This window comes from Tachysurus fulvidraco, chromosome 1 (genome assembly GCF_022655615.1).
Source record: "Tachysurus fulvidraco isolate hzauxx_2018 chromosome 1, HZAU_PFXX_2.0, whole genome shotgun sequence".
NCBI lineage: Eukaryota > Metazoa > Chordata > Actinopteri > Siluriformes > Bagridae > Tachysurus > Tachysurus fulvidraco.
The window spans coordinates 14,962,466-14,974,680 of NC_062518.1; the positions used below are offsets into that span (position 1 = coordinate 14,962,466).

General features: G+C 39.1%; 2 protein-coding genes and 1 long non-coding RNA gene across 3 annotated transcripts in view; 1 reads left to right on the plus strand and 2 right to left on the minus strand.

Moving 5' to 3' along the window:
• The first annotated feature begins 2,009 nt into the window (after positions 1–2,009).
• LOC113657085 overlaps positions 2,010–12,215 on the plus strand; it is a 25,186-nt gene continuing 14,980 nt past the window's right edge. The window contains exon 1 of the long non-coding RNA XR_003444067.2: positions 2,010–2,105. This is a non-coding gene — a long non-coding RNA (uncharacterized LOC113657085). The remainder of the gene's footprint in view (positions 2,106–12,215) is intronic.
• LOC113657059 (beta-1,3-galactosyltransferase 2-like) lies at positions 3,398–6,062 on the minus strand. Its single transcript, XM_027168603.2, has 2 exons — positions 5,392–6,062; positions 3,398–5,172 (listed from the first exon to the last, which is right to left on the minus strand). Exons 1-2 carry the CDS (start codon positions 5,394–5,396, stop codon positions 4,125–4,127), a joined length of 1,053 nt encoding a protein of 350 aa, XP_027024404.1. The 5' UTR covers positions 5,397–6,062; the 3' UTR covers positions 3,398–4,124.
• Positions 9,234–11,119, minus strand: LOC113657060 (beta-1,3-galactosyltransferase 2-like). The gene is made up of 2 exons (XM_027168604.2): positions 10,828–11,119; positions 9,234–10,321 (listed from the first exon to the last, which is right to left on the minus strand). The coding sequence occupies exons 1-2, from the start codon at positions 10,836–10,838 to the stop codon at positions 9,322–9,324; spliced, it is 1,011 nt and encodes a 336-aa protein (XP_027024405.1). The 5' UTR covers positions 10,839–11,119; the 3' UTR covers positions 9,234–9,321.

Below are 12,215 nucleotides of genomic sequence, written 5' to 3' on the forward strand. Positions count from 1 at the left end.
GATTATAAATAACTACACGTTAAGTTCAATCAATGTCCCCCAGATAAATATTAGGCCGATGTAAATCTGTCTACATTCAGGTTTAAATCGTAAATAATACTCGGTTTGTTTGTTAGAGAGCTAGATCATTTTCAAACAATAATTGTCCTTGCCATAAGTTCCTCACCCCTGATGTACTGTAGTTATGCTGCATTCCTGTTCAGTGAGGTCATTCTTCAGGTTTGTGACCCAGTTTACAAAGCAGGAGACACTTCTGAGTGCATGAGCTACAAAGACATGGATCGTACATACACCCATAAGTAGAAACGGATCTGAAAATGATGTTCACCCTGTTGTCCGGAAACGGAAAAGTGTGGTGTCTGATTCCCAAGATATTGACATTGCAGTGCACCAGGACACGGTACATACCATTTATTTAGGTTCCTACTGGCTTATTCTTGCTTTTTTTTAAGTCATCCTGGGATATCTGATAAAATTACAGGTTCCATTTAAAGTGTCTCTTCAGTCCCAGGCGATCAGGCTGAGGGTGATGAATCTCCCTGAGACAGTTGACAGTCTCTGGGACAGTTCTTGGTCAGGAAGCTGCCTGGCTGTTTGGACATCCTGTGAAAGTAGCAGTTAGAACCGAGTTATTGCCAGACATTTTAAGGCCCAGACATAGCAGGCTGTTCTGGAAAACCTAGCCAGCATTGTATTGACCTGGCACTGGCGAAGATGTCCACACAGCAGCAGCTTACTGTGCTTGTCAGTCATCGCCTGGCCTGGGTGCATATAAGCTAGATGCTATGATGAGAATAGATTCTGAGCCAGCTCTACAGTAGTGTCCCAGACATTTGTCCCAAACCCCTGTCCCAAAAGTGTGCAATATCTCTCAATTAATGACACAAAAGATGCTATTTTGACTTATTATTCATCCCCCTTGTACCTCAGTGTTACAGACTGAAACTGGAACTGCTTTATTGTGTGTGGGGGTGCACTGGAGTGCCAACCCATCGCAGGGCACACATACTTTCAGTTCTTTATTAAAAAATGTCAACATATCAATTTCTGATCTTGTTTTAATTTGTACCTGTAGATGAACATGATGTAATTGCATGTAAACAACAAAAAATCACTTTGATCAACAAAATGAGTATTTGATCTGAGGAAATATTTAGGACACCATATTCTATAATAGGTAGTTTCCGCTACACGTCAACCTCCAGGTTTCACAGGTGGTACGAGGTTCTTTTACTGAAATGGCGCACTCCAAACATGTTCTCTGTTACGGTGTATAAATAACTCAGTTTTAGACTTATCTATCCAAAACACACTATTCCAGAGGTCTTGGCCTTTTTGTCTCTGTGTTTTTTGGCAAACTTGCCCTCATGTTTTTTCTTAGACAGCAAAGGTTTCCTCCTTGCGCATATCCCATGATTATTAAAGTTGTATCTTTTTCGTTGTAGATTCATACACTTTGGACCTACAGCTAGCGCTTGCTACAGTTGAGGGTTTTTGGAGACTTCTTTAACCATTTTTATTTAAGAATTTGCTGATCTGGCCATGTTGGCAGTTGATTTAAATGTTCTCCACTTGTAAAAGATTTTCGGACAGTGGGACGACTTGATTGATTATAAATTCTTTTGAGATCTTTTTTTATAACCATTACCAGACTCATAAACATCAACAATCTTCTTTCTGAAGGACTCAGAGAGCTCTTTGGATCTCACCATGGTGATACGGTATCTGACAGAAGTGAGTACATCCCTCACATTTATGTAAATATTTTATTATATCTTTTCACGTGACAACACTGAAGAAATGACACTGTGCTACAGTGTAAAGTGGTGAGTGTTCAGCTTGTACAACAGTGTAAATTTGCCATCCCCTCAAAATAACTCAACACACAGCCATTAATGTCTAAACCACTGGCCACAAACGTGAGCACACCCCTAAGTGAAAAGGTCCAAATTGGGCCCGATTAGCCATTTTCTTTTCCCTTGTGTCATGTGACTCATTAGTGTTACAAGGTCTCAGGTGTGAACAGGGAGCAGGTGTGTTAAATTTGGTGTTATCACTGTTACTCTCTCATACTGGTCACTGGGAGTTCAACATGACACCTCATGGTAAAGATCTCTCTTTTCTTTGGTTTTATTTCTTCCAATATTGTTAAAATTGAGATAAAATTCCCATATGGACAACTATTTTAAAAAATACCAAAATTTGTGTGTGTGTGTGTGTGTATTATATTATATATACATTTTTTCTTGCCTCTAAACCTATTACAAATTTTGCCCTTCAAGAAATCTGTGGAAAAAAACGTACAAACTTTTTTTGAACCCCCCCCCCCCCCCCCCCAAAAAGTGTTTTATTGACGTACTGATTTTTGACCCAGCAGGAAAATTAGCACCTATATCGCACGTGTGCACGTTTTATTTTCTTTTTGAAGCATGCATGGTGTTGAAAAGGTTTGCATGGTTTGCAGCTGTAACATATTTAACAGTTACCGAGTCTACAGATGTGGTCATTATTCAGCTGTTTAGCCTTCTGTTTTTTTATAATATTAATGTTTTAATAACGTTTTTATGGGGTAACATCAAATATTATGTGGAACCACTGAAGTTTGGCTTGTACGGGATTTCCATGTTCTTTTCCTTTTGATCCAAGGCAGCAGATGTAGGCAAAAACTTCCTTGGAGTACATTTTTTCAAGTCTTTGTCAAGAAACTTTGTATATATTTGATTATAGAACCTATAACTTCTAGTTATTTGATTTTGTGTGCAGAACGTTGAGAGCTGGCAGGACTTTGTTTCTCTTGCTTGTCGATCTGGCAATAAACTACAGAAGTAAACTTCAGATAACAAATACACTCCACTATCTTTGGGATAAAAGCAAAACTTAATATAAAATGTTGACCCCTTTTTTACATGTTCAGATCTATTAAATCTGTTGTGAGCAGATCCACTCAACTGTTTTCGCTTTCTCTATTAATTCAATGTATTTCTGACTCCCAGCTTTCCTGATCTATCCTTTATATTGGAGTAGTATGGTTCTTTGTGTTTTGTATTTGTACCAGGAAACACTTCCTGGCTTTCTCCTTAATTCTTACCGGTTGTGGTGGCAGAAGCATAATTTGCCATGATCCTTCTCGTTATACCCTGTACCTTCAGCTGTATACTGGAAACAAATGTATGTTTACACTGACCTCTAGTGGATGACCCTAAGTTCCAAATTAAGTAAAAAAAAAACACCAAATGATTAATTCTTTGTCTTCAGTAACTGCTTTAATCTCGTTCAATTTATTTTTAAGACTTGTTTAAGCCTTCAGTGAAATTGAGCTAGCTAGATTTGCATGACATCAGCCACTTTTAGCATGAATTCAGGAGATTCATCAGGAATGACACAGAAGGCTACCAAATGAAGAAGCAGCCTTTATTTTTCACATATACAGTCCAGAAATTGAATTTTACTATCTGAGCTTGTTAGGAAGTTGGGATCGGACTGCAGGTTCGGCCATTCGATGCGTCCACAGCAGCTTGTCAATGCTGATGATCAAAAACCCAACCTTCAAACCCAACTTTAATTGTTGAGCCACCACAGGCTAAAAAAGAATGACAAATTGATTCATTTTGCTATATTTTACTATATTTTTGTTACAATTGTGAGACATTTCATCATGTGAGTCTTTTAGAAACTCTTACATGCAATTAGCATGCAATTAAGACCAGTTGCATCAGTGTTAACTGTCCAAAGGCAGTTAACACAGTTTGGCCAGGGACGGTCGTGTTGAGTGTGTCTCCGGTTAATAAAATATCAATCCATTGATATGTAGTTTTCATTTGCTTTTTTCAAAACATGTTGCTGTTGTATTGCTGTGTACATAAGCATAGTTTAGTTAGTATAAGCTTAGTTGGTAAGCACTGATCAGCATAACCATTTATTTCCTGTGTTATTTTGCAGCCCAAAAGCATTAATATGTTAAATATAAAATAATGGTTAAGCACACACCATCTGTAGTGGAAAAGATATGAAAGTAAATGAGTATTTACACTGGAAAAGGTCTAAAGTTTTGTCTGTATACCAGTTAAGCTTGTTTCTCATGTTTTGCTACTCATTAGGTCTCATTATACCTTCTAATTAAGGAGTCAACAGGCTGCGCCTGGTTTGTGAATGTCTATCCATAAGTTAACCAGCTGAGCAGGAGTGTATAAAATCACTGCAATGAGCTCAGAGTAGTAGCACCGGTCGTACAGTTGAGGATGGACAAACACAAACTTCGACGGTTTTGGAGGTTTCACAGGAGCAATATGGAGCCGTTCGAGGCATAAGCCAATATACATATCATCTTTTAAAATAGGCTTGATTTCCTTTGATGCCCTCAGAATCTTTGCTGGCATGTCCATAGACATGATGTAGCACTTTCCCAAGGGATATGGTGGGAATATCTTATTGGTGTGCATCTCTGCAGGGTTGTAAAACCTGTTTGATGGGTTTTGTTTTGCCATATTGGTGTGCTGAACCTGGCCAGTGATGTAGTTCGTATGGGGGATTTGGGGGCTAAGCAGCATACTGATCAGACTTCTGACATTAAACAGAATGTCACTGTCCACTTTCGCAGTGTAATACGCCTGCGGACAGCGATCTCTCAGCCATTCCAGCATCACCATGGTTTTAATAGTCGCGTTCTTGTCGGAGTCTATGAAGGTGCTCTGAAGCAGATCCCTGTGCCTCAGGTTCTCCTGGTGTATACGAATCTGTTGTATTTCTGCGTTATTTCCACTCGGTAAGCCCATTAGAAACAGAACCACAACATGTTTTTCTTGGACCAGCTTTTCATTCCCCCATGTATTCCTTATGGCTTGCCGTTCCATCACATCGTTAGGGGCCACTGGAACAATGATCACCAAGAAAGGTTTGTGCTGGCACTTTTGTGGCTGATCCAGGCGGAAGTCATATTTGTAGGGATACGCCACTTCATATTCTGCTGGATCTAGATGCTTTCCTTTCTTAAACTCTTGCATATCGCATTGTGGCATCCCAAAGATGATGTAAAGTATTAAAGTGATAATGGCCATCACAATAGTAAACACGCACTGGACATTGGATACTGGCTTGAGTTTCAAACTCCAGAATCTCTGGTTACTGAGAGTGCGGTAGAGATGTGATATTTCTTCATGGAACGGTAAATTCTGTCTGTTGACAAACACACACACAAAAAAAGATAGGCTTTTGGTCCAGAAGAATTCCTGAATTAGACATAAAGTACTGATTATTGTTCGTATTGTTCTTTATTAGCATTCTGAATAAAAACATTGCTTTGGAATGATTTCAAAGATAAAACCTTTGGCTTAGAGAATGCATAGAACAATGCCGATGCTGGAGGATACACTACAGTAGACACGCAAAGCTTACCTCATCTTTTTCTTCCTTTGTGCAGTCTCCTGACGTTAATGTTGTACTTCTGAGGGAAAGAAATACCAGCAGTCTTTACAGAACCTGACTTTGATTCACCATAAAAAGGTCTTTATCCTTTTCAATCCAGGATGTTTGATGTTCTACAGGTTAGCTACGCTGCTTATTTACAGGGTTTCACTGCCTACGTTGACGAGATAATGAGCGTTTCTGAAACGAATCTGGTTTGTGTTGCTGACACACCTGCATTTTAGAGGGAGGTGTTTGACATTAGCACAGTTAATTATCATTTTTTTAGCCCAACAGTGCAGCACAAAGAAAACACCCTGTCTGCACTATTAAAATCTTCTAAATGCGTGTTGAACAATAAACAGCCGTGAATTTGTGCTACAGAGGACCAGTTCTGTTCGAGTGTGACATTGTGGTTCTAAAAAAAAAAAAGCCAGCATTTGATATCATTCGGATTCGACTAGAAAGATTGTCAGATGCGATAAATACAGTTCAGATAAACAGAGATTCAAAGTCATAGCCTGAAGAACCAGCTTATTCAGAATTGTGGCAACTTTGCCGGTGACAATTAAAGGAGGTGTGGTATTCATAATAATAATAATAATAATAATAATCCCAATGTGATTGCATTGATTTGGGAGGTGTGCTTAGGCAGATGCTGCCGGTGCAGGTGTGGTCACAAGTAATCACTGTGGTACATCGAACCCTGTTGGACCACGTGTCATCTTAGAGTCGTGATGATCTGATTAATTCCTGTATGAATAATCTGAAATGTATTCGTATGGAGATGTTAAACAACCTGGTAGTTCAAGAGACCCTAAAATCTTTCAGAAGCGGCTGCTGGTTTATAAGGAGCTGTCGGATATTACAGGATACATTACACAAATCCATATTTGGACAATTTTAATAAAATATATTTGAATTTTAAATTGGATTAAATGCATTTTATTTTTGTGTTTTATTCATACGTTTGAAAAACTACAGACTTTCCTTATGTTAATCACTTGCGGGCATATCAGCCGGAAATCTGTAGCGTTGTAGTGTCTATACAACAAAGTGAAAATGAAGCAAAGCAGATGTAAATTATCAATTGAATATGTAGTGCTTGAGTGGGTTTATCTGTAAAAACGGGTTATTCAAAGCCTGCCATTCATCGTTTGAGGAAATCGCACTTGGTTGTTGCATCCAGTAGGTCATGTATTGACTCGTAGCTAAATACAGTATACTGTATCTGTGTTCATGTATCTCGTTAGTTAATGTGTGAAAATTATTAACAGTGTTATTTCTACCATGATTTTTGTTTGTGTTTCTGAAGGGGATGCACTTAAGACAGCTACAGAGATGTTCCTTTCCATGATTTGGAGAAATATACACTGACATTTAATAATAAATAGGCCAAAACAGGTCATTTTGAATGTTGAAATGTACTGCAGGGAGCATTTTCTGTTTAAAAAAAAAACATTTGTTTGCTTTGGATGATGAAGCTAAACAATTAATGAAGCTCTAAGCGGTAATTATAGAGGTCTGGCACTTCCTGACCCACCCCTTAATGATGGAAGGAGACCAGAAGGCATTGGGATCACCACTGATGGCTGTCAGTGCAAAATCAGAAGGCAAAACTGTTAAAGAACATTTCCTCACTTCCTGCTTCCCAAGTTGCAAATCAAGTCAAATGTTCTATTCTTAAATAAACCTGCTGAATATGAGGTGTGTACACTCCCTGTTCGGTGACGTTTAGTGAGTTTGTTTGCATGGACGAGACCTCATTTTTTCAACCAAAAAGTTTCCAAATTCCTTTTTGTTAAATTTCAAATGAACTAATTGTCAAACAGGATGTTCTGATATTGGGTCATTTTGAAAACGTGTCTATTCGTCATGAACTTTCTCTCCAGAATGTAGAGCGAGAAGAATCAAGGGTCTTTTCTGGTCTAGCACCAAACAGACCTCCTTCTACCATAAGAAACTACCTGAACTAACAGTTTGTGAGCCACTTCTTCTTCATGAGCCGGTACTGATATTGATAAACTTCTAAGCATTTCTGCCAAATGACATAAATGTAAACAGATCATGAATGTGTGAGTATTTGTGTTAAATGGTGGACAAGATCATGATAATAGTTATTTATGATAAAATACATAAACATTTATTACTATAATATTAATACATTGAAGGGATACATTACCCTGGGCTGGTAATGGCATGTTTGCATATCACTTGCGGCAGTATTTGTGTATTAGCTTTAAAACTGTTTAGTTGAATCATACTAGAGGAACCTGTTCACAAGCCTGCATGCTATAACAGTGGTCAGAGGAACAAGGCACAAAAGACAAACTTCCTTCTATTTAAGAACCGTAAGACCTGGATAACGATGACAATAACAGTAACATGGCAGAAGTAGGTTACAGTTATCAGAGTGGTGTTCTTAAATGTCATATCAGGTTGAATAATCTGAAGGCAGCTAAAATGTTTTTGTGTGGTTAGTGGTTATTAGCCAAAGCTCGCCTTATCTCCAAGGGGTATTATCTACAAAAGGACCTTTAACACCAAACGAGGAATACTATGTGGTAGGGAGGCAGCTTGCAAACGAGGTTAATGAGATTATTCCAAACCAGTGTGTGTGTGTTTTGTTTTTTGTGTTTTTGTTTTTTTTTCCCCTCCAGAGCATTAGTGCAAAAAATTAACAGGGAAGTTTGTAAAGTGAATAAAACTATTTTTCTATTTGAACTATTTAATTGAATTATTATTTAATATATCTAAAGAGGACTTCCTGATATGCCCTGTCCTGTGCAAACCTTGAATTACTGTATTTGCTTATGGAAATTTGTGTGAGCAGCAACTCTAAATAGGGTTGTTAAGGTTCATGCTTGGCCTTGAGTGTGAAAACAATGTAGAAATTCCAGTTTCTAGGATTTCCATCTGCACTGTTTTTTGTTTTTTCCTTAAAGCAAACATTGCATTTTTTGCATTGAATGTGAAACTCAAGGGAAGTTTTATTTTTTTTTTTAACTAGTACAGACACATACTGAAAATATTTATAATCTGCAAAGATAATCTACACATGTTCGGTAGCTTGTGAAGGAAAAGATTAAATATTTATAATTCAATTTTATATTTTTAAATAATGATTTCTGTTAAGTTCTTTAATCTGATTGGTTTACATAGGGGTGTGGTATAAGAGGGAAAACACTCAACCTCCCTGTAATTATTGTAAACAGTGCGTCAGGCTGCATTGCTTCACCCCCTTGCTGATTTTTGTGAAACAGCAAGCAAGTGTTTTATTCTATACTTTTTATATTACATGCACTCTACTTCATTCATTCATTCATCTTCTACCACTTATCCGAACTTCTCGGGTCACAGGGAGCCTGTGCCTATCTCAGGCGTCATCGGGCATCAAGGCAGGATACACCCTGGACGGAGTACCAACCTATCACAGGGCACACACACAGTCATTCACTCACACACTACGGACAATATTCCAGAGATGCCAATCAACCTACCATGCATGTATTTGGACCGGGGGAGGAAACCGGAGTACCCGGAGGAAACCCCCGAGGCACGGGCAGAACATGCAAACTCCGCACACACAAGGCGGAGGCGGGAATCGAACCCCCGGCCCTGGAGGTGTGAGGTGAACGTGCTAAACACTAAGCAACCGTGCCCCCCTGCACGGTAATTTTACTCCGTTGTCTTTTTATCCTAGTGATCGGAGTATTAATTTGGATCGTAAACTGATTTTTTTAAATAGGGAAGCGTAAAAAGTGCAGTCTAAATGTGAAAACAGAATCTATTCTGTTTTTTAAATTGCAAAAAAACTAAATTGTGGGATAAAAATTGTTTAGCTAGCTATTTATTCACCAGCAGTAACTTCAGTTTTAGTTCCAGAAATAATTTCCCAACCCAAAATGATCAAGTGAGGTTCTATTTGCCGCAGGCTGGACCTGGTCTATGAAGATCTGTCCAGTAGGAGACCAGCTGGGCAGGACTGTCCGTTATCACGGCAATGAGGTCCGAGTAGTAGCAGCGGTCATACTCCTGAGGTGGCTTGACAACAAACTGCTCCATGTTCGGAGGGTTCGTAGGAGTGATGTGAAGTTGCTCCAGGCACAAGCCGATGTACGCGTCCTCGATGAAAATAGGTTTGATTTTTTTCGACACGTCCAGGATCTTCTCTGGGAGGTCCATTGAAATGATGTAGCACATTCCCAAAGGGTAGGGCGGATACACCGGTTTGGAATACACCTCGTATGGGACGTAAAATTTGCTGGACTGGTCTCTGATGACTACGTTATCATACCACACCAGTCCTGTAATGTAGTTGCTGTGGTAGCTTTTGGGGCCAAGAAGCATCCGTGTCAAAGCAACAACGTTTATCAGCATGTCTGCGTCCACTTTTGCTGCGTAATACGCCTGAGGACAACGATCCCTCAGCCATTCCATCATCACCATGGTCTTAATAGTCAGGTTCCTGTAGGAGTCTACAAAGTTGCTCTGAAGCAGGTCTCTGTGCCGCTGGTTCTCCTGGTGTATGCGGACCTGTTGCATTATGAAGTCACTTCCGTTTGGCAAACCCAGCAGGAACAGAACCAAAACGTCTCCGTCCTTGACCAAGCTGTCGTTCCCCCAAGTGCTTCTTATGGCATTGCGCGCCTTCATGTCGTGAGGAGCCACCGGGACGATGATCACGATGTACGGGTTGTGTCGATCGCACGCATCTGGCTGGTCCAGGATGAAGCGGTATTTGTTTGGGTAAGGCACATAGAACGATTCTAGATCAACATGCAGAGCTATTCTCTGTCTGAGGAGATGTGTACTGAAGATGTGGTAGATGCAAATAGTCCCGAGCACCAAAAGAAAACCAAGACACCAAATGACGTACTGGATCCAAACTCGCCGACGAGTCCCTTTCTGCTTTGCCACACTGGAGGAAGTAAAATAAATACACAAACAAACAAACAGACAAATAAATAAATCCGAACGATCCATCATCTCTTTATTTATTAATTAATTTATATATTTTAAATAACTCCTTTATATCAACAAGCAACAGAAGAACTATTTTTGTTGACGTTGTGTATGTTTCTAGGAAAAAAACAAAACTTCACAAGTCTTTCGTTCACGTGAAAACAGTGGTGAATATGGACCAGCATGCACTGCACATATTTAACACGCAGGCTGAGACAAAGCACCAGCTTTAAATGTAATGGAGACCGATAAGTAAATACAGGAAGTATTTTGTGTTTGTGAACCAAATGCACCAGAATTAACATGCTTTATCTATCACAGTATGTTGTAGTTAAACTTGGCTTAGCCACGAAGTAAAGGGGATATTTAAACCTTCAACCCAAATATGACCCTGTATTTAGCTTTTGTCCGTGTCGTACGTCAGATATCCTGAAAGCACTAACTCCACACTGTCTGACTTACCCCATCTCCATCTGTGAGAGTGTGAGTCCCAGTGTCCCTTGAAGCCAGTGCTACGGTACGATCATGCCTCCAGTTCTACGGTGATCTGTGTACTCACTCACTAAGGGGAAAGGTAGACCCTCATCCGGCTGAGGCATTTCCAATGCCTGTATCTCAGAACCACACTTCCTAGTTGTGATGAATCCCAATGGAAAAATGAAAACAAATAAGAGGGTGAACAAGTTTTTGCAGGTAGACCTCAGGTTGCTCAGTGCATTTTTCTCTCATGCTGCCCCTCCTTTACTGCCCTAAAGGTGCATTGTGTAAAACACACCTTCTTCTATAAGGCAGGTAAGTAAAGAACAGGCGTGCCCTCGCTCTCTCTGACGTTTTTTGTGTGTGTATGTTGGAGGAAGTGGGGAGAGGGGTAGGTGGTTGTATTCATTCCTTTTGTGGAGATAAATGTCTCTATATTCAAGTTTAAGTTCAAGTTTTCTTTATTGTCAACTCTTTCACATGTACTCATATAAGGGCAGGACTAAAAAAAAACTAAAAAAGAATCGAGACAAAGGTTTGTTTTTCATTTCTCACAATAGATGAATGTTAAAGGTAGAAGTGTCCTTGAGCTTTGGTAACAATCACTATGCAAAACCGAGTACAGCGACGCACTCGTAACTAACTCAAAGAAGAGTAATAAATAAGTCGTTTTGAGAAAACAGTCTCGAATAATTGCTTTACAGATCACCATTTTTCACGTCTAAAATTTGCACAGCTAATCAAACACTATATCTGAGGAGGGTGTTTATTAATTCGCTAGCCAGCTCATTCTGATCTATACATGTTTCTAGCTAACTAGTTTACTGTCTAGCAAAGATGCTCCTTCACACAATTGACACTTTTATGTCAGATTTCACACTGTAAAACATTTAAAAATCAAGCTATCTCGTCTAGCTCGGCATATTGGGCACGTTTCCACAGGTCAGATGTTGAGTTGTGAAATGATAAGATATCACTAGTTTTTGACTTGCATAATACTAAAAAGTAATGATGTTTGTACGATGTGAATTAAGATGTTTGCAAAATGTTACATGAGACACCAAAAAATGCACTATACAGATTCCTCATTCAAAGCAGGCTGAACGGGAATAAAATTCATTTAACAGAGAAAAACGTTTCATTTTAAGGGAAAGAACATTGGTTCAAACATTCATTAGCTTGCCAGGGTACTTTTCATATTTTCGGAAGAATGTAATATATTCTGAAATAGGCTACTTATTTCAACCGATTCAAACTTGCTATCTAAATTATCAAGCTAATGGCGATTTCTAGCTTAACTTGTCATTTTACAATAATTTAGAAGTGTTCACTATATAACTTTAATTGAAACTTGTGTCGTCTGAGCTGTGAAG